The 21,130-nt window shown below is 58.0% G+C and overlaps 1 protein-coding gene and 1 long non-coding RNA gene across 4 annotated transcripts; one reads left to right on the forward strand and one right to left on the reverse strand.

Moving 5' to 3' along the window:
• Positions 1–344: 344 nt before the first annotated feature.
• Positions 345–5,525, forward strand: LOC126071929 (uncharacterized). Its single transcript, XR_007516410.1, has 5 exons — positions 345–1,221; positions 1,769–1,866; positions 2,247–2,440; positions 2,546–2,840; positions 5,457–5,525. It is a non-coding gene; the product is annotated as an uncharacterized LOC126071929 (long non-coding RNA).
• A 72-nt stretch (positions 5,526–5,597) lies between these two features.
• CACTIN (cactin, spliceosome C complex subunit) lies at positions 5,598–20,239 on the reverse strand. Of its 3 annotated transcripts, XR_007516408.1 has the most exons (11): positions 19,982–20,239; positions 18,464–18,935; positions 16,928–17,023; positions 16,320–16,465; positions 15,863–16,025; positions 15,471–15,585; positions 9,924–10,116; positions 8,706–8,828; positions 7,586–7,860; positions 6,080–7,159; positions 5,598–5,897 (listed from the first exon to the last, which is right to left on the reverse strand). XR_007516408.1 is itself a non-coding variant. In XM_049876386.1 (10 exons), exons 1-10 carry the CDS (start codon positions 20,158–20,160, stop codon positions 6,567–6,569), a joined length of 2,355 nt encoding a protein of 784 aa, XP_049732343.1. In that variant the 5' UTR covers positions 20,161–20,239; the 3' UTR covers positions 5,598–6,566. The 3 variants fall into 3 exon arrangements, 2 of the variants coding, with proteins under 2 accessions (XP_049732343.1, XP_049732344.1); XM_049876386.1 differs by having other exon boundaries at positions 5,598–7,159; XM_049876387.1 differs by having other exon boundaries at positions 5,600–7,159; positions 18,464–18,932; positions 19,982–20,236.
• Between the last annotated feature and the right edge of the window lie 891 nt (positions 20,240–21,130).

Genomic DNA, 21,130 nt, shown 5'->3' on the forward strand with positions numbered 1-21,130 from the left:
GCGCCCAGAGGCGAGGGTCCCAAGCCTGCTAACCCGGAACAGTTGGGCCCGACATACAGTAGGTGCTTAATAAGCGAGGGGCCTATTTCAGGTCCCTGCCAGGGGACGGGTTGGGAGGGGGTGCAGGAACATTTTTGGGGTACAGACCTCTCCAGGGAGAAGGTTCTATTCCAGAAGCTTCCTGGGCAAGGCAGCCTGGGAAAGGCTTTCTGAGAGCAGGTGAGAGGAGGGTGGTAGGTGAGGGTCTTCCGGGGGAAGGTCCTTTGAGGACAAATCCTTGAGGGTGGCTTTGAGGCAAGGGTGGGGAGAGGGAAAGGCCTGGGCTGGGAGGCACGCCCCCATGAGCCAAGGGTAGGGAAGGAGCCTGTCACCAGGAATGATGGTAGGGTTGGGGCCAGGGAGCTGAAGCTGACTTGGGAACGGGCTCACAGGCAGGCTTGGCTTCCCTGAAAGAGCTGGGGGTCATCAGCCCAGGGGGTAAAAGCAGAGGGTGTCCAGGCTGGGCCTGGCTGAGCAAGGCTGGCTCCTTCCTGTTACCATCTTCGGGGCCAAGAGCCTGGGGTCAGCCTTTGAGGGTGAGTGGAGGGCAGGACTTGGCCGTGAAGGGAAGACCAGGGCTACCGTTTACACACACAAAGCAGGGACAGTCCCTTGACCCTGGGTCAGAGCCTGGAAGGGAGTGGAACTGGTCTGCCTGGCCTTGACCCTGCCCCACCCGGTCCCTTGGGCCAGGCTCTGAGCAAGGAGAATGGACTTCTGCCTTCCCCACTCTGGCCCTGGCCTCCCTCCAGCAGTGTTTGGAAGCCTCCTTTTTGTCCCCTCTGGCTTTCCCACTCAATATCCTTCCTCCTTCTGACCTCCAGTCTTCTGTTCATGCCTTCCATCCCCCTAGAGGGTCCCACCCCCATTCCATCCCATTGTCTGAACCATTTAACCCTAACTTCTCTTTCCAACTTCTATGTATCCATCAAAGCCCTGGCTCCAAGGCTCCCACCTCTGTAAGGCCTTCCCTGATCTCTCCCCCCAGTTCCTCTTCAAGTGTGTAACTCTGTGCCAAGCCCATGTGGTGGGACCATTCTGAGCCCCAGATAAGACTTGGAACCAAGCCTGCCCTCAAGGATGTCCAAAGCTGGAGAAAGAGCTGGACACAGACAATTCCAGCCCCCTGAGGTCAGGGCTGGGCCAGAGAGAGCAACAACAGGACTTAAGGGAGCCCAGAAGGTGAGCTGGGAAAGCAACCAGGGGGGAGAGGGCATGGGAACTGAGGCTTTGTGGGATGAGTAGGAATTCCCCAGTTCAGAGAGACAGAAATTGCAAGTGCAAGACTTTGGAGGCAAGAGAGAGTATGAGGCTGTGGGGAACTGCAGGAAGGTCAAATGTGGTGGGAAAGGAGGCAGGGCTGGGGCTCCAGATGGATGGGGTATGAGATGGGGGAGGTATCTGTTCCCACTTCCTCTGCCCTCAGCCCTGCGATAACTGGGACAGTGACCCTTTTAGGAAGTAGCCTGGGCAGAGCACTTGCACTAAGTCTGATTCTCACCACACTTGCAAGGGAGGGGGCCGTTGTTTTTGTTAGGTGCTATCAAGTCGGTTCTGTCTCGTAGTGACCCTATGTACAACAGAATGAAACACTGCCCAGTCCTGTGCCATCCTCACAATCATTGCCATGTTTGAGCCCGTCGTTGCAGCCACTGTTAATCCATCTTGTTGAGCATCTTCCACTTTTTCAATGACCCTCTACTTTACCAAGCGTGATGTCCTTCTCTAGGGACTGGTCCCTCCTGATACCATGTCCAAACGACGTGAGAGGAAGTCTCGCCATCCTTGCTTCTAAGGAGCGTTCTGGTTGTACTTCTTCCAAGACAGGTTTGTTGGTTCTCTTGGCAGTCCATGGTATATTCAATATTCCTTGCCAGCAACATAATTCAAAGACATCAATTCTTCAGTCTTCCTTATTCATTGTCCAGTTTTCACATGCATATGAGACAATTGAAAATACCATGGCTTGGGTCAGGTGCACATTAGACCTCAAGGTGACATCTTTGCTTTTTAACACTTTAAAGAGGCTTTTTGCAAGCAGATTTGCCCAATGCAGTGCATCTTTTGATTTCTTGACTGCTGCTTCCATGGCTGTTGATGGTGGATCCAAGTAAAATGAAATCCTTGACAACTTCCATCTTTTCTCCCTTGATCATGATGTTGCTCATTGGTCCAGTTGTGAGGATTTTTGTTTTCTTTGTGTTGAGGTGTAATCCATACTGAAGGCTGTGGTCTTTGATCTTCATCAGTAAGGGCTTCAAGTCCTCCTCACTTTCAGCAAGCAAGGTTGTGTCATCTGCATCATGCAGGTTGTTAATGAGTCTTCCTCCGATCCTGATGCCCGATCTTCTTCATATGGTCCAGCTTCTCCGATTATCTGCTCAGCAAACAGATTGACTAGGTACGTGAAAGGCTACAGCCCTGCCATTCGCCTTCCCTAATTTTAAACCCCGCAGTATCAGCCTGTTCCAGTCCAGTGACTGCCTCTTGATCTATCTGTGTACAGGTTCTGCATGAGCACAGCTAATCCGTTGCCGTTGACTCATAGCGACCCTGTAGCACAGAGTAGAACTGCGCCATGAGGTTTCTCAGGAGTGGCCGGTAGATGCGAAATGCCGGTTGGCAGCTGAGCTCTTCACCAGTGTGCCGCCAGGGCTCCAACAGGTTCCGCCTGAGCACAGTGAAGTGTTCTGGAATTCCCATTCTTGGCAATGTTACCCGAATTTGTTATGATCCACAGAGTTGAAGGAAACCCCGGTGGCACAGCGGTTAAGAATGCCTTTGACAGTCAGTAAACACAGGTAAAGATCTGTCTCATATTCTCTGCTTTCAGCCCCGATGCATCTGACGTCAGCACTGATAGCCATCATTCCACAGGCAGTAAAGACGCATGTTCTATAAATGGGGAAACCGAGGCCTGGAAGGAGGAATTGATGGGCCCAACACCACATGTGGGATTTGAAGTTGGTGGGGCTGGTGGCTAGGGTCTCCTGGCCTTGGTTTCCCCTCTGCTCATGGGTGGGTGGACAGGAGCCTCAGGAGGGACAGAGAGAGCCTAGGGGGCGGATGGTGAGAACAGGGGCCAGGCTCAGGACGTGCCCCCCGTAGCTGTGGTTTCCGGTGGGGCCAGGAAGGGAGCCTCTATTCTTAGCCGCTAACACAGTCAAGGGCAGGAAGACGCTGGGATGGGGGTTGGAGGCAGCTTCCGGGACACCACGTGCATCTCAGGCTGAGGTGGGGATTGTGAGGCAGCTGGCCTCCACCTAGCCTGGGCCTCCACCCAGCCTGAGCCTCCAGCCTTCCCGAGGGGTATCCTGACACCCAGCTCAGTGGCCCTGCTCAGCTCACTCACCCTCCGTGGCTCTCCAGAGGCCCTGGGGGAGTCCGGATCCTGGGCTGAGCATTGGACCCTGCTGTGTCCCCTGCCCTGGGCACATGTGCCTCCCTGTCCTCTGCAAGGTGACACCACCTCCTCCTGGGCCTAGCTGCCCTGTCCTCCAGGGAACCTTCACTGTTCTTTCTGGTGTCCCCCAGCCCCAGTAACTCCTCTGCCCCAGCCTTGACTACTTGGGGTGTCTGCCCAGCTCAGCCTCCCTCCAGACTGGGGGCTCCCTAACATCAAAACAGCTGGTTCTTCCTGGCTAAACACACACCCAGTAAGCCGGGGGACGGCTGCCTCTTTCCCCTAGCCTGGAGCAGCCATCTTTCTTGGGGTCAGTGCTCTGCCTGGACCTCAGAGGACCTTGGGGCTGGGAGGATCTTTCCAGGGGCAGTTGAGGAAACCAAGGCTGGAACCTGGGTGGTAGCCTGGGAGGTGGGATTCTCCAAGTTGAAGAAACCTGGGTTCCAATCCTGACGCTGCTGCCACTTTCTAGGCTGGAAAACATGGACCCCTGTAGGCCTCAGAAGGAGCCTTGGTGGTGCAGTGGTTAAGCATTTGGCTGCTAACTGAAAGGTCAGCAGGTCAAACCCACCCAGTGGCTCCATGGGAGAAAGACCTGGCAATCTGCTCCCATAAAGATAACAGCCTAGCAAACCCTCTGGGGCAGCTCTGCTCTGTCACACGGGATCGCTGTGAGGGGAAAATCAACTTGAGTGCACCTAACAACTACAACTATGAGCCTCAGTTTGCCCAGCAGTGAAATGGACATACTCACTGCCACGTAGGGCCGTTGTGATGTCCTGATAATGTCCTGTAAAAACACAATGGGCCTTACCCATCTTGTGGCCCCACCAGTCACGGAGGTAGGCTCAAAAGTGGCTCTTGGGTCTGCCCCACACTCACTCTTACTCCCAGGGACCTGTCCGACACAGTGACAGGTGGAGCAGGTTGGGAATTGATTGGTAAGGGCTGCTGGAGGATGCACGGAGGATTCTGACTGCTCTGGCCACTCCGTGACTGACTAGTGATGTCTGCCATGGGCTGGAAAGGGTGTGAGTGCCACCATATTGGACATTCCTTGTTCTGGACCAGGTTGGTTGGGGTGGGCCAGGGTCTGCCGTGTGTGTCTTCCAAGTCGCTCTGTCCAGAATGTGTCCTCTGCCACGGAGGGGAGCCAGTATGAAGTAGCATGGGGAGAGCAGGGGCCCAAGCTGCCCCAGAGGTGCCCAGGTGAGAGAGATGAGGAGGCCGGTAGAGGGCCCAGCACCATTCAATCAGGGTTGGGAGGTGGCCCAGAATGAGTGTGGGACTGCTTTAGGGTCTCACCCGCTTGGCACTGTTGACACTTGGGGCTGGGTCTTTCTCTATGGTGGGAGCCTTAAGGTGATGGGGGGGTGGAAGGTGGGTACTCAAGGCCTGTGCCTCAGTACTGGCCACACCCTCCTCCCAAGCCCTGGACTTGGGCACAGGGTCATCCAATGCGTCCTAGGGAAGGAGCCCTTGTGCTCCTGAGCAGGACAGGTACACATGAGGGCAGAGTCCTGGGTGGCTAGAGGAAGACAATGTGTTCTGGGGTCCTGGGGTGGTTGCTCCCGTCCCCTTGGAGGTGTTTAAAATGGGGTTCCCCCCAGCACTGCTGACATACAGAGCTGGATCAGCCTCTGTTAACATAGAGGGTGGGTCCATCCTGTGCACTGGAGCAGCATCCCTTGGCCTCCACCCACTCGACGCCGGCAACACCCCTCCTCCCAGTTGTGACAAACCACAAACATCCCCATTGTCTTTGCTAAAAGGGGTGACAGGTTCGTTCTCAGGTGGCCTTCCTGGCCTCGGTAAGCAGCTGTTTTACTCCCTTGCAACCGTTTTCACATCTGCAGAACGGGACGACTGTGGCCCCCCACCCCCTGTGGGAAGTGAGGCAGATGGGGGCTCTGACCAGGGGGTGGGGCAAAGGTGGGAAGCCTGTGGTTGGACGACCCAGACAGAGGCACTACTGATAAGCGTCTTCAGATGCAGTGGTTGTTTCTCGTGACAGACGCACCGGGTATGGGAGATGCTGAATGGGGGATCCCAGGCGCCATCTCTATGGGAACGAACTCTGTCCGATCTCTGCAACCCTTCCGGAAGCCTACAGTTATTCTAAAATAGAAAATTTATTAAGAAAACATGCGGTCTTGGAAGTAAACCAGTTAAAGTATGTTTTTTCCACCTAGAAAAGTCTCGAGAAATAAATGAAAACATTTCCAGATGAGATGTGATGTTTGGGTTTTGCATCAAAAACACAAGAGGGGGGTGGGCGTGAGTGCTGGTCTGGGAGCCGCTGGAGGGGCTGGTGGGCCGGGCTCCTGGCAGGGCCCCTCCTCTTCTGTCTCCACGATGGGAAGGTAGAGGTCTGTGTCTGGTGGTAGCCTGCCCAGCCCAGGGCTGACGGGCGCGGTGGCTGTGTGAATTTCTGGCCTGACTGCGACCTTTACATCTGAGAAATGGGGACACAGAAAGTGACTGCTTGGTGGCTGGAGACAGCTGTTCTGCCATGGATGAGGACTCTGGGTTGCTGGGCTCCCCCAAGCAGGGAAGGGAGTGCTCACCATGGGGGTGTCTGACCCACGACCCTGTCCCGCCCTCCTGGTCCCCGTGCTTGTGTTGGGGGAAAGTTACCAGCAATCCTGGGTCCCTGCATGCCCCAGACAGAGACTGGGAGTCCTGAGTGGTAGACGATGACATGTTCCCTGCACCCGCCTCCTGGGGGGGCTGGCACCCGGCACTAGGGGTAGGTCAGGGTGGCCTGGCACCAAGAATGCCGCCACCTCCTCCAGCCTGTCTGTGGAAGGGCCAAGAAACGCCCAGCACGTTGCAGGGGCTGGATGTTTTCCATGAGGCTTTGTTGTGGAGACTCCGGTTTGGTTCTCGGCCTGCAGTGGCCAAGGGGCATGGGGCTGGGCTCTGCCTCAGTCAGCCGGCTATAAAATGGGGTCAGTTGACTGTCGCCAGGTTCCCAGTCACAGGGCAGAACCCTGGTCCAGACAGTTCTGTTTGCCCCTCACCTCTCTAAGACAGGCTTGGTGGCAACCCCGTTTCACAGAGGGGGAGACTGAGGCCCAGCGAGGGGAGGAGTCGCCTCAGGTGGGCTCTGAAGCCAGGCCCCTCACCCGATGGCAGCCCCGGGCAAGGCCGCCAGCGTCCCCGAACTCCACATGTCCAGGTCGGACGTGGACTGGGAGGCTGTCCCCGCCCAGCCGGCTGCTGTCACCGGCGGGTAGCGGTAGCGCTTAAAATGGAACCAGAGCTGGAAGATGCCGTTGGCGAACTGGCAGCGGAAGCCGTGGCGGTGGGAGTATTCCCACTCGCGGTTGACGATCTTGAAGGCGATGTCCTCGTAGGGCGGCCCCGCGTGGAAGCGCAGGATGGCGAAGTCCTTGTTGTCCGCGCAGGCCTCCAGGAAGTACTCGGGCGTGGCACGCTTGTCGATGAGGTCGGGGTAGAAGATGTTGAACTTGTAGCCCTGCACGATCTTGGGCGGCGGGTTGTCGAAGTCATAGTGCGTCTGGTTGTACTTGTTCCACTCGAAGCCCGTGTGCACGCGGTTGAAGAAGCGAGGCTTGCGCGGCCGGTACTTGTCGGCCCACAGGTAGGCCTTGCCCGTAAGCGGCATCTCCACGCTGAACTGGGCCTCGTCCTGCCCCATGCCCTCCTTGGCCCGCCGGAAGAAGATGTCCTCGGCGCTCTCAGTGGCGTCGCCTGTGGGCGGGGGTGGGGTTAGCTGGCTGCCCCCCAAGGAAAGGGAAACTGAGGCGTCCAGTGGGTGAGGCCCTGGCTGCCCTGCCCGCGCCCCGTCCCTGGCCGTTAAAGCCCCCAGAGGGACAGGGACCACTGCAGAGAGCAGGAGCGGCTTGGGTGTGGCAGACGCAGGACCCTGATTCTGGGCTTGGTGCACCGGGCCTCGGGTAGCGCCTCCTGCAGTCCAGCTCTCAGCTCTGCCGGGTTGGCAGTGCTCCGGTCACGGGACGAGGCGCCCACGGGAGAAGGGTATAAAAAACTCAGGGGTGCCAACAAGCCCCCAACCCATCGGTGTCCTTGAGGCCTGGGTGGTCACTAGCTCTGGGGGAAGTAGGCAGGGAGTGGGTGGTGCTCAGGGCTGGCCCCCTGCACCTGCTGGCTGCGCACCTGTGACCTGGAGCTGCTGCCGTGACAGAAGCAGGCGCTGCAGGTCTTCATCGGGCTCTAGCACGTGGGCATCCAGAGGCAGCTCGTGGGTGGTGAGCAGCCGCGGGCTGTAACGTCCAGCATCATAGTCGTCCAGGCTCTGCTGGATCAGGTCCTCCTCCATGAGCACCGCTTCGCCCTCTGCCTCTGGTGCCCCGCCCTCTGCCTCCCCGGGGCCACCTTCTGCAGAGGGGCCAGGCGGGCTGGGGGCTGGGGCTGGCTCCTCGGGCTCCAGGCTGCAGAGAGTGGGCCAGGTCGGCCCCGTGGGCCAGTGAAGAGGGGTGGGGGACAGCACGGGGAGTGCGGGGACGCATGAGGGACAGTGGGGGACAGCATGGGGGAGGGCGGGGGACATGGGGGAAGGTAGGGGATGATATTGGGGAGGGTGGGGGACACAAGGGTGAGGACACATGGGGGAGGGCAGGGAACAGTATGGGGGAGGGTGGGGGACAGCACGGGGGGGACAGTATAGGGGAGAGTAAGGGGACAGCACAGGGAGGACGGGGACACATGAGGGAGGGTGGAGACAGCACGGGGAAGGGTGGTGGACAGCACGGGGGAGGGCGGGGACATATGGGGAGGGCAGGGGACAGCACAAGGGAGGGCGGGGGACACGGGGGATGGCAGGGGACAGCAAGGGGAAGGACGGAGACAGCATGGCAGAGGGTGAGGGACAATATAGGGGAGGGTGGGGGACATGGGGGAGGGTGGGGAATGATATTGGGGAGGGTGGGGGACACGAGGAGGGTGAGGACATGTGAGGGAGGGAAGGGAACAGTATGGGGGACAGAATGGGGGAGGGTAAGGGACAGAATGGGTGACGGTGGGGAACGGGAGGGTGGGGACAGTATGGGGGAGAGTAAAGGGACAGCACGGGGAGGGTGGGGACAGCACGGGGGTTAAGGGGACAGCACGGGGGAGGGTGGGGACAGCATGGGGAGGGTGGGGACAGCATGGGGGGTAAGGGGACAGCACAGGGAAGGTGGGGACAGTATGGGGGAGGGTAAGAGAGTAAGAGGACAGCAGAGGGAGGGTGGGGACAGCATGGGGGAGGGTAAGGGGACAGCATGGAGAGGCCTACCTGTGGCCGGGGGAGGGCGGCTCTGTCTTGAGGATGGGGAAGAGGGGCTCGCTCTCCACACCCTGCTCCTGCTTCAGCTTGTACAGCTTCTGCCTCAGCACGTCCTGGTGCCGCTCGCGGAGCCTGGGACACGGGCGGGGGGTCATCAGGCCTGCCCCCGAGCCCTGGGTTCTGCCCCGAGCCGGCCAAGGCTCCTGATGTGACTAAGGGATGAGACGTGACCGAGGACCCCAACATGACTGAGGAATATGAGGCCCCAAATCCCCAAAGACTGTCCAGGGTGGAGAGGGACAAGGGCCCCTGAACCTGGTTCACGTGTGATGTAACCTGATGGCCAAAGGCGGGGGTGGCTCAGGAACATGGGCGGGGGTCTCCTGAATGGGGGTATCTGAGGTCCTGGAAGGGGGGTGTCTCAGGCAGGGAGGGTGTCCCCTGAGTGGAAATGTTCTAGGAAGGGTGTCCTGAGGTCCTGAGTGGTGGGTGGTGTCCTGGGCAAAGGCTGTGCTGAGTGGGGTGTCCTGGGGTCCCGAGCAGGGCATGGAAGGCGTGGAAGAGGAAGAGGAGGCAGCCTTGGGAATTCACACGGCACCACCACAGTGAGAGGGCGCGAGGAGACGCTGTATTTACACGGCGGTGCCAAATATGCTGAGAAAATATATACAACCCCTGCACGGGGCAGGCAGAGCGCTGGGGCGGGGTGGGGGTGGGGGGCATTGGCCCTGGGACTTGCCTGTGAGGCTGACGACCCCGAGGGAGGCAAAGGCCCTGTGCTCCTTTGGGGCCGGAAGGAGAGTGAACGGCAGTGCAGGGTGGCCATGGGGTTCAGGACCCTGGGTGCATCGCAGAGTGAGTTCTCATCACTGGGTGGCATCCCCAGCCATGGCCCGGCCCCTGCAGCTTTGAAAAGTTGCTTAGGGACCCTTCCGCTAAGTCCCCCTGCCTGGGCATCACAGGAGGGAGGCAGGCCGTGGGGATACCCACAGGTGCCGCTAGCATATTCTGGACACTACCTGTGAGCCTGACCCAAGACGGGCATTCCTGCCCAGGACGGCGCCTGGCACGTGGTCAGGCCCACTCACCCGCCTGCCTGCTCACTTGCCTGCTCCCTGCCTGGCCCACACCTGCTCACTTGTAGGCCTGCCCGCCTGCCGGACTGCCCAGTGGCTCACTTACCTCCCTGTCCACCCAGCTCACCTGTGCACCCACCTGCCTGCTCACCTGGCACGCGCCATGTGTGCTCGGAGTTGCTGCAGCAGGCTCTCCCAATACCCCATGTCCAGGTTGGGGCCGCCGGCGCGGATCTTGCCCTCGATGCCCTGGAAGATGACCTGCAGCTGGCTGTATGTCTTCCCCTTGAAGACTGACTGCACGTCTGAGCTGACGGAGGCGTTGACGCCTTCGCGGCGCTCACCTGGGTGAGGGGAAGAGGGGAACGCTCACCATAGGTAGGACCTGCATCCTTGCCTGCCACCCCGACCCCATTTGGCCCCCACCTCCCCTAATTCCTGGGTCCCTCCACTGGGCTGAGTCTTCCGGGCACTGAGCTGCCGACCAGCGGCCTTGTTTAGGAGTGCCTGTGGACCTCAGCTGGGCCACTGTTGGAAGTGCAGGCCAGCAGGGTATGCATTCTTGACTGCTGCCGGCGAGATGCACATGCAGCTCTGGAAACGCGGTGCCTGGCCCAAGTCCCAGCAGCTGGGCTGGCACCCCGGGCCCACTGCCCTTGCCCCCTCATGCAGTCTGAACCACTTCTTGGGGGGACACTCAGCAGCTGGACCCTGGAATCCAGACCCACCTCCTCCCTTGCCCCCCAGTCCTGGAGTTGTCCTCACTCCACCTGGGACCAGAGACCCTGTCTCTGTCCCGTCTAACAGCAGCTGTCAAGGGCTGAGGCCCCAGCTTGTTCTCCGGTCTCCTCGGCCCGGCACCCTGAAAGTGCATTGTCAGGTCCCACACCCTGCCTACCCCAGGGCCTTGGCACATGCCATGCTCATTTTCAGCAGCACACCCTCCCCCTCCCAGCCACCTCATTCATCCCCACCCATCCTGGGCACCCAGCAGGAGCCTTGCTTCCAGCAGGAAGCCTTCCTGGACCCCCACCATTGAGTCCTCCTCTTCCCCCAGATGCCTGGTTTGTGACTTCCTAAGGGAAGTGACTTCATCAAAATTCCACTGATGTTTCCCCACACCAGGCCAGGCGCATGGGGAGCCCAGGACAGTTGTTGACCAGCCCACGCACTCTGCTCCAAGGTCCCTTGTCCCACCCCTGAGGTAGGCAAAGGACCCAAGGGCCCATGTCCAGACCCCAGCTGGCTGGACGAGGTCAACAGGGATCCTGGTCCCCTCCAGCTGATCGGCCCAGCCCTGGGCATCAGGATCTTGAGATGCAGCCATGGCACCCCAGGCTGTGAGCTATAATGTGTGTGAAAACCTTTCAGGAGGAAGGCAGGACTCGGCCCCCCATTTCTGGGCCTGTGGGCTGGGCCTGTGCTCACTCACACAGACGTGAAAACTTACAACACGAACAAAAGAGCCTCTGCAGGTGCCTGCTGGGGAGCTGGTTAAGGAAAGTTGGTTCGGGACACAGCTTTGCTCTGTGAGAGCAAAAGGCTGGGTGCCACCTGGTCAAGGCTGGAGACAGTAAGACCTGGGAAGGCCCATCTGTGTGTGGCGTGAGCAGTCACGAAGGGGGCAGAACACTCTACAATGATTCACGAGAGCCACTCGGTGGGAGGGGGCCTTCTGTCTGGAGGAAAGGCTAACGCAGCAGCCATCTCCTCTTAGTTACGAGGTCCCTAAGACAGTGGTGCCTCGGAAGAAAGGCCTGGTGACCTGGTTCCAAAAGGTCACGGCCTTGAAAATCTTATGGGGCAGTTCTACTCTGCACATATGGGGTCACTGTTTTAGGCTGGGATCTCTAGAGAAGCAAAACCAGTGAAATGTGTACATGCACATAGATACACATACACATACACACACACATATATACACATATATACACACACAGAAACAAAGATAAATTTATCTCAAGAAAATGGCTTGCGTGGTTGTAGAGGCTGCCAAGTCCCAAGTCCATGAGTCAGATGTCAGGCTGGAGGCTTCTCCAGACTCCAGTGCCTGCAGACGCTCAGGAACCCAAGACGGGCAGGTCAGATGTGGCAGGCCGCTGGCTCACAGGCTATAACCCAGTGCCATGTCACAGGCTACGGAGGTCGACAAGTCCCAAGATCGGCCGGCAATACGGCGGGTTGCTGGTTCAAGTCCCAAGAAGCAGAGGTCAGATGATGACAAGTCAGAGGCAGGATTCAGAGGAAGAGACCTGCCGGAACATCCACTCATTCGCTGGAGGCAGGCCACACCCCCATGGAAACTCCCTTTTAACTGATTGGTTGCTCCTAGCAGATTCCATCAGGGAGTTATTACATCGTTACATAACTGCCAAACCACTGAGAATCACGGCCCAGCCGGGCTGACACACAACCTTAACCAACACAGTCCACCCCTTGTCAACTTGGCACCCGTACGTATCTCCTTAAACCATACGCGATCTCTGAACAGAGACAGTTACAGAGTCATCCCTGCCTCTAACGTGATACAACTAACATGCACACAACCAAAAATGCACCAGCCCCATTTACATCTTATAAGGGAAGAAAACAAAAACGTCTGATGTACACATGAACTTGTTGCTGTGGGTGAGTTCTGATTCATAGAGACCCTATAGGACGGAGGAGAACTGCACCACAGGGTTTCCTAGGAGCAGCTGGTGGATTCAAACTACCGACCTTTTGGTTAGCAGTTGAGCTCTTAACCACTGAGCCACCCGAGCTCCTTGATGTACACGTACAAGAAATACTCCTAACAATTACAGCCCTCGTTTCTGCAACTGGTCACGTGGCTGTTACTGGCATTTAGAACTACCTTCTTCCACCACCCATTCCATATTCCCTTTGCCCTCAGCAAGCATCTCAGCTGGTCGTGGTTCTTTGCCTAGTCGGGTGACCGCGACCTTCATTCCTGAAGGGTCTGAGCCATTAGCAGTCTTGCTGGAATTAGGTTGCTCTAGTTTTCCATTGACTTTCATCACAGGACATAGTAGTATTCAGAGATGCCCTAAAGGATCTCCCGTACTCCACACACACCCTTCTTCATTTCCGTTATGGAGTATCAACCCCATTTCCTCTTGATAACCAGGATCGATCACACATTGCAAACATGGTAACTCCCTTCTTCGCCTGTTGATCCAGAGACATGGGGAGCGCCCAAAGTGGCCGTGTAGCATTTTTAACGTCCAGTTCAATATAATCAGTGTCATATCTCCAGGTGGGAGTATTCTTCACATTGGATCTAAGACCTCTAGGCCTGCAGAGCATGGGATCACAGGATGAGGAAGCAAAAATCTGGCAACTGGGTCACTAGCAGTAATAGTGACGAGTGGTGCCGCTCCCATTTCACCCCTTGATTACTGGACCCGTGAATTCTGAATACGGAAGAAACAGCACCACGTACTGGATGCTGGCTTACAGCACGTCCAGCCTCCCAGAGAACACTGCCCCAACCCTGCGAGGTACTGCCACCTGGGTGGTGCCATAATTGTACCTTCAGAAGATCATTCCATCGTTTCATCAAGCCAACTACTGCAGGATGATGGAGAACACGTTAAGGCCAGTGAGTGCCAGGACCACAGACCCGTTACTGCACTTCTTTGCTGTAAAGTGAGTCTCTTGATCTGAAGCGATGCTGTGTGGGACACCACGACAGCGGATAAGGCCTTCTGTAAGTCCGCAGATGAAGGGAAGGCAAACCCATATCCAGAGTGTCTATTCCAGTAAAAACACTGCCCTTTCCATGATGGAAGCGGTCCAATGTAATCAATTTGCCACCAGGTTGCCGGCTGATCATGTCAAGGAATGGCTCCACATTGGGGACTCAGTGTTGGTCTCTGCAGATTGGGCACTCAGCAGTGACTGCAGCCAAGTCAGCCTTGGTGAGTGGAAGTCCATGTTGTTGAGCCCATACATAACCTCCATCCCTGCCACCATGGCCACTTTGTTCATGAGCCCACTGAGCAGTGATGGGAGGGGCTGGGCAAAGAGGGGGACTAGTTTCTACAGAATTGGTCATCCTATCCACTTGATTATTAAAATCCTCCTCTGCTGAAATCACCCTTTGGTCAGCATTCACACGAGACACAAACATTTTCACTTATTTGCCCCATTCGCTGTGGTCTATCCACATGCCTCTTCCCCATACCTCCTTGTCTCCAATTTTCCAATCATGTTCTTCCCAAACCCCTGACCATCCAGCCAAACCACTGGCCACAACCCATGAATGAGTATACAATCGCACACCTGGCCATCTCTCACTCCAAGCAAAGCGAACAGCCAAGTGCAGTGCTGGAAGATCCAGGATCCAGAACGGGAGCCTTCCTGGAACATCCATCTGTCTACTGGAGGGAGGCCACACCTGGAAAACTCCCTTTCAACTGATTGGCTGCTCATTGCAGATATTATCATGGAGCTGATGATATCATTTCATAACTGCCAAACCGCTAAAAATCATGGCCCAACCAAACCGATACACAAGCTTAATCACCACACTCACCGTGAGGTGGAATCCACCTCACAGAAACTAACGACAACTTATACTGCTAGTGAGATCGCTGTGACTAGTGCTAGCCCTCACTGCGGCAGGTACCGCTTCAAGTGCGTCACCACCACTCACCAACTTTGTCTTCACACAATTGACCAGGTACACAGGTATCTCAACCCTGCTGCACGAACAGGACAACTGGGCTCTGAGGAGGCAACATGGCCAGCCCAGGTTGCCAAGCTGGTCACCAGCCTGGGGGTGAGCCCACTCAGCAGGCTGCAGAGCCCCTGCTCGCAGCTGTCACAGAGCAGAGAGAGGCCTGAGCAAGAGGCAGAATGAACCAGGGTCACCTCAGTGGAAAAACAAAAACAAAACTGAATTTGAAAAGATAAAGGATATTGCTCTTTTTCCTAAAAGGAAGGAAACTGTCACGACCACCCTGCCTGAACAGCTAATAGGATTTATAGGCTCCTGGGGGGAGGGGCACTGAGGGGAAGTGTCATCGTGTGGTTTTGGCCACCATGTGGTGGGTGGTGGTAATGCCTAAGAACGGAAAGACAGGGTGTGATGACAGGGACGCAATGCACAGTGGAACTAGAGGGTGGTGGTGCTCCTGGCATTGAGTGGGGTGTGGGTGGAGGCTGGGGATGCTGCTCAACACCCTACAGGGCACAGGATGGCCCCAGCCCAGAGGAGGATCCTCTCCCATGTCAGCAGTGCTGAGGAGAAAGGATACTGCTTTAGAGCGCGTTCCCTTTTCCATCACGTGCGTGTAACTACTGTGAGAAAAGGAAAAATCAATTTACAGAAAAACCACAAGCTGACAGGACATGAGAGGATCACCTCAGGGGCTGCCTGGGATTGGGCTGTAAGGCCCAGGGGCAGGCTGTCCACCCTGCATGTCCCCTGCTCTGAGTGAGCTCCCCAGCCCAGGACCAGCCACCCGGACCACCTGGGTGCTGCTGCCTAGTGCTTGCAGGAGGTAAAGCGACCTCTTAAAAGAAACCATGAGAAGAGCCATGAATGGGGAAACCAAGGCACAGGAGAAGCCAAGTCTCGTCATGCGTCTGGGGCTTCCGAACATTTGCCACCTTGGACCCAGCAATCCTTGATGGTCCCCCAGCCCTGCAACCCCGATCGTGCACGTAGGCATCTTCCTGGCCCCGCAGTCACCTGGCCCCTTGCCCGACGCCTCCAGCTTTCGGAGCTTGGAGATCTCGTCCTCAGTGATGATGGTCATATCCCGCCAAAAATCGGCATTCTTGCCCTGCTCCAGTTCCATGTACACCTGGTGGTGAGGTGGAGTGGAGAGGTGAGGGTTGGGGGTGGGGCGGGGTGAGGGCGTGTCCTATCAGGGCGGGGCCTGAGGACTGGGGTGGGGCGGGGTGAGGGCGTGACATATCTACGCGACCTGAGGACTGGGGGCGGGGCAGGGGTGAGGGCGTGACCTATCATGGCGGGGCCTGATAACTGGGGGTGGGGCAGGGGTGTGGGCGTATCCTATCAGGACAGGGCCTGAGGACTGGGGGCGGGGCAGGGGTGAGGGCCATCCTCCCGGCAGGCACCTGGATGTCCTCCAGCAGGTCCTCCATGTCGGCCACGGTGAGCCCGTTGAGGAAGGTGTAGGGCTCATGCATCTCCACGGCCAGGTCGTCGTCCTCAGCACTGATGTACTTGGCCAGCAAATCGATGGGCTTGGCTCGCCCGTCCCGGATTCGGATCTTAGAGCTGCGAGGGGGGCAGAAGGGGTGTCAAAGCCGGGCTGCGCCCCTCCCCTCTGAAGACCCGGCCCTGCCTTTACGGACAACCACACAGAGCACTGGGGACCAGGTGAGTCCAGGGGCAGGGTGGTGGTCACGGAAGGCTTCCTAGGAGAGGGGGCCGCTGAGCCGAGCCCTAAGCGGGGTGGAGGGCAGCAGGTCAGGGGCATCCGACAGGGCAGGAAGACTGCCATGCCCCCGCCGGCGCCGCCTGCCCACCCCCGCCTGCCCCGCCCACCCCCAGCCCTGCTCGCCGGCGCACCGCAGCTTGGCCTGCTGCAGGTGGAAGTTATCCTCCTGCTCCTCCCATGTCTTGAAGTGCTCCGCCTCCTTCTCCCGCTGCAGCATCTCTAGTTCCTGTTCCCGCATGGCCTTCTCCCGCTCACGCTCCAAGCGCAGCTGCTTCACCTACAGGCACAGGGGTGGGGCATGTGGGCACGGCCTGGGCCTGACCTGCTGCCCTCTCAGATCATGGGATCCACTGGCGTCAGGGGTGGGGCTCCAATCCTGGCCCAACCAGACAGCCCAACCCACCTGACCTGGGCACAGGGGTCAGTACAGGGATGCTAAGGCTTTGGACAGGGGACAGGACAGGCCCTTTCTGCTAGGGATGTGGGAGGCCAGAGTTGTCACCAGGAAAGGAGTGCCTGAAGGTAAAGCCGAAAACCGAGAGATGGAAAAAACAGCTTCCTGGAAGAGCTGTCTAGGCACCTGGATCCAGCCATTCCTGAAACCATCCCCCCCAAACTTTTCTGTCTCCTAAGCCAATCTAGGCCCACTTTGGCTTAAGCCAGAGTGTGCGCTGGCCCCTCCAGGCCTTTGAGAGGGAAGGCCTCCTGCCCTCACATACAGCGGGCCAAGGGTACCCACCTTCTGGAGCTCCAGCCGGTTGTCCTCCTGAATCCTCTTGTTCCGTTCCTTCAGCTCCTTCTCCTCCAGGTGGCTAATCCCCTTCTTCTCCAGGGCCTGGAAGGACACACTGCTGAGTTCCAGCTGGGCAGCTGGGGCTGCACAGAGCCCTGCAGAGCCCCTCCTAACCTGCCCCTACAGCACACAAGGAAGACGTGGACTCGCTGACCTATGAGATAAACCAGGGCAAAGCATTTGCTCTGCGGGTGAGGACGGTGTGGTCAGAGAGAAGTAACCTCCCCACAGCGTCCGCTCTTCTGACTCCCGCTAGAACACAATGCCCCCTGAATACTCCCAGAGCCAATAACACAATTCCACCCCTAGTTGTTCCTGGAAGGCGGACACAGTGAACGCACTAGGCTGCTAACCAAACGTTAGATATTTGAGCCCAACCAGACACACCTTGGAAGAAAGGCCTTGCTATCTCCTTCCAAAAAATCAGCCTTTGAAAACCCTATGGAGCACAGTTCTACTCTGACACACATGGGGCGCCGTGAGTCAAACTGGACTTGAAAGTAACCTTTTGTGTCACGCTATCAGGGCAGCAGAGGGGCAGGACCAGGAGAGACCCCTCCTTAAAGCTAATAACAATTCAGGATCCCAACCTCTGAACCCGTGAGACGGTAAATTCCTGTTCTTTAAAGGCACTCATCTGTGGTATTTTTTTTGTTACAACAGCGCTTGATGAAGGAGTGCTGGGGTTGGCCGACCCCCACCTGTGTCTGTCAGACTGAGGGCTGACGGTAGCCCTCACTGTGCGGTGGGCCCCCATGTCAGGAATGGCTCTGCCCCCCGGGCCTGAGAAAGCACCAGGAAGGCTCGTCTTGTCAGTGGGACACCTGAACACAGAAGCTCATTCATCTGACACACGTGTATGGAGTGCCTCCTGTGTGCCAGACCCCGGGGACAGAGCTTGCCCCATGGAGCTCACAGTCTGATAGGAAAAACAAACGTTAGACAGATCCGCCATTTCCACAGCCATAAACCAGAATGTGCTCAGACAGTCCCTCTGCAGTGAGACCACCCTAGACCTGTTTGTTCTAACCTGCACCTGACACCGCACACGACACCTTCCCTGAGAGAAGTCTAGCCACAGGGGCAAGGGCTAATGTTCACTTGCTCACAGTGCTCGCTGCCTGTAGCAGGAAACGCAGGCACACAGTATGAACTTGTTAGACCATGTGCTTGGTGCACGAAGCAGGGCTTTGACAAAGAACCCTAGGCTGCTTGTGTGACTGAGGGTCGCCAAGAAGGCCTCTTTGAAGAGGAGACATGTCAACCGAGACCTGTAAGATGTGAACAGGCTAGCTAATGGGATGAGGCAGGGGGGCGTTCCAGGCAGGGGGAACAGCAAGTGCAAATGCCCTGGGGTAGGTCGAGGTCCCTGTGTTTGAGAAAAGGATCAGACGCTGGGCCTGGAGGGCGTGCAGTCAGTGAGGGGATGTGCTTGCTCAGGTAAGCTGGCCCCACCCACCCACACTGGGTGCCCAGGCTCACCTTGTTCCAGATGAAGGTGCCCAGGAGATTGTTGTCACCGAAGGGGTTGTCGGTGTTGGTGTAGCCCATGTACTCCTCGCCCCAGCCCATCTTCTCCCGCTTCTTCCTCTCCTTGGCCTCCTTCTTGGCCAGCCGCCGGGCCCGCTTCTCCTCGGGCGTCTCAAAGGCCTTCATCAGCTCCTCCTGCTGCTTCCGCTCCTCACGTAGCCGCAGCCGCTCCTGCAGACTCTGCTGGTGGCTCAGGGCCGACGCTGCCTCCCGGGGGCTCAGGGAGCGGCCCGGGGATGTGGAGCTTGATGCTGAGGAGCCTGGGGACCAGGAGCGTGTCTGCCTGCGCCGGGCCCACCTGCCTTGCTGCTGCTCGTCTGGTGAGTCAGATTGGGAGGACGGGTCTCTCGAGCGCCAGCGTGGGGCTGGGCTCCGGCTTTTCCTCCCTCGTCGCTGCCATAGTTTTTCCTCAGAATCCGACCTGCTAGGACAATCGCAAAGGTCTGCTTAGTGCCTATGGGGCAGGCGTTTGTTTGGCAAATGTTTACTGAGTCCCTGTGGTATGGGATACAGCGGCAACCTGCCTTCACAAGGCTCACCATCTGGAGGCCTTACAGAAGACAAAACCCACTAACAAACGAACGTAAAATGTAACATCAGAGTGACCACAAAGAATAACAATAGAACCACAAAGGACAGAGCATGGCAGTGGGGCTGCAGTTCAGGGAACAGAAAGGCCAGGGAGGGCCTCTCTGAGGAGATGGCACTGGGCAGAGACCTGGAGAAAGTCGGTGGGAGTCAGGGGAGATTTGAGGGGAAGAGAGTTCCAGACAGCGGTAACAGCCAGTGCAAAGGCCCTGAGGCTGGACTGAATCTGATGAGGCCTGTGGACTGTGGGCCATGGGGAAGCTGAGACCCAGACTCCCGGAGTCACCTGTGAACCCTGCCACTTGTCATCAACTCTTCTTCCCACTGACATCCCACCTCCAGTAACACCGGCCTCTACCTACAGTATTGCTCTAAAATCTACCCATTTTCTCTGCCTTCCTCTGGTCAAGGCCACCGTCATCTGTTGCCGATACAACAACACCATTCTCCTCCCTGGTGCCACTAGGGCTCAGCCCTCTCAGCGTCTTCTCTACAGAAAACCACAAGAAGTTTTACAAAAGGCGGTCAGACCACATCACTTCTCTGTGCAAAATCCTCCATGGCTCCCCATTTCTCCCCGAATAACGACCAAGCTCTTCATCACGGTACACAGACTCCACACGACCTGCTCTCCCGATACCTCTTTGATCTCATATTCTACTACCGTGTCCCCTGCTCACTCCGAGGCTTCTTGCTGTCCCTCTCACCACGGAGGCGGGGGACACCTCTCACTTTCCTTTCGCTGCCTGGTTACTTCCGACTCGTTCTCAAGACGTCACCTCCTCCAGGGAGCTCTCCCTGACAGACTCGAGGCTCTCCTAGCTCGCCGGGATCTCCACTCCCTAGGCCGGGGGTTCCCCGAGGACAGAAGCCGTTCCCCACCTGCGCTCCCGGCTCCGCCGCCTCCGCCTGCGCCGCCCCTCCTGGTCCCGGCGCCGCCGGTTTCGCCGCCCATGGCTCTCGCTCCGACTTCTGCTCCGGCTCCTACTCTCGCTCCGGCTCCGCTGTTTTCGGCTCCTGCGACCCCCGGACCGCGAGCGCGATCTTGTGTCCCGACCCATCGGCTGGGACGGTGGCGGAGGCTGGGACGCAAATATCCGGGGCCTGTGCCGGGGGCCTTCCTCGCCGGCGGCGCGCGGGGATGCCCGGTCCGCGCCTCAGCAGGGAGAACAGAACCTATCCCGCGGTCCCGGCCCGCAGGGACGCCGACACCGCGTACCCTCCCCTCCATCCGCAACCGTGGCCCGCGCGATGGACGCTTGCCGGACTGTCGCCTCCACGTTGGGAGGCGCGCCCTTCAGGCAGTGCTGAAGGCAGCCCCAGGCGGGTCCTTGTGCCTGTGGGAGTCTGAGCGGCTGTGAGCCGAGCAAAGACCAAGCAGGAACTGTCGGTGGGGGCGGGGCCTGGGGAGGTGGGCGGAGAGCAAGGCTGGGATAGGAGGAACAAGTCCGGCGGCACCCGCGGGAGGCGGGCCTAAGAGGGAGGTGGGCCCGGCGTGGGCGGGGCCTAAGGGGAAAGACCACCAGAAGGCGGGGCCGGGGAAGAAGAGGAGCTGGTGAGGGCAGGACCTAAGGGGCGGGGCCAAGACGAAGTCGATCTGCTGTGGGCGGGGCCTGAGGTGGAATATAGACGAAGGTGGAGGGGCGGAATCCCAGTGGCCCGTGTCCCCAGGCCGGGCCGGGGGAGGTGTGTCGGGGAAGGCGGAGCCAGCCGGGTAGGCGAACGGGAGAGGTTGATGCTGGACTAACCTGTAACGGTGAGCCTCACGGCCCACCACCCTTCCATTGGCCTCGTGTTCCAGACTCTGGGTTAAGCTTGTTTTGCTTGGACATCTCCTTGAATTCCCCTCAAAAGCTAACAAAGACCCAGCTGCCATTGACTCTGCTCTGACTCAAGGCAACCCCGTGTGCTCTGCAGGGTTTTCAGTGACTGTGACCTTTTGGAAGCAGAGCACCAGGCCTTTCTTCCGAGGTGCCTCTGGGTGAATTTGAACCCCCAACCTTTCCGCTAGTAGTCGAGTGCATGTAACCG

Source organism: Elephas maximus, chromosome 3 (genome assembly GCF_024166365.1).
Source record: "Elephas maximus indicus isolate mEleMax1 chromosome 3, mEleMax1 primary haplotype, whole genome shotgun sequence".
NCBI lineage: Eukaryota > Metazoa > Chordata > Mammalia > Proboscidea > Elephantidae > Elephas > Elephas maximus.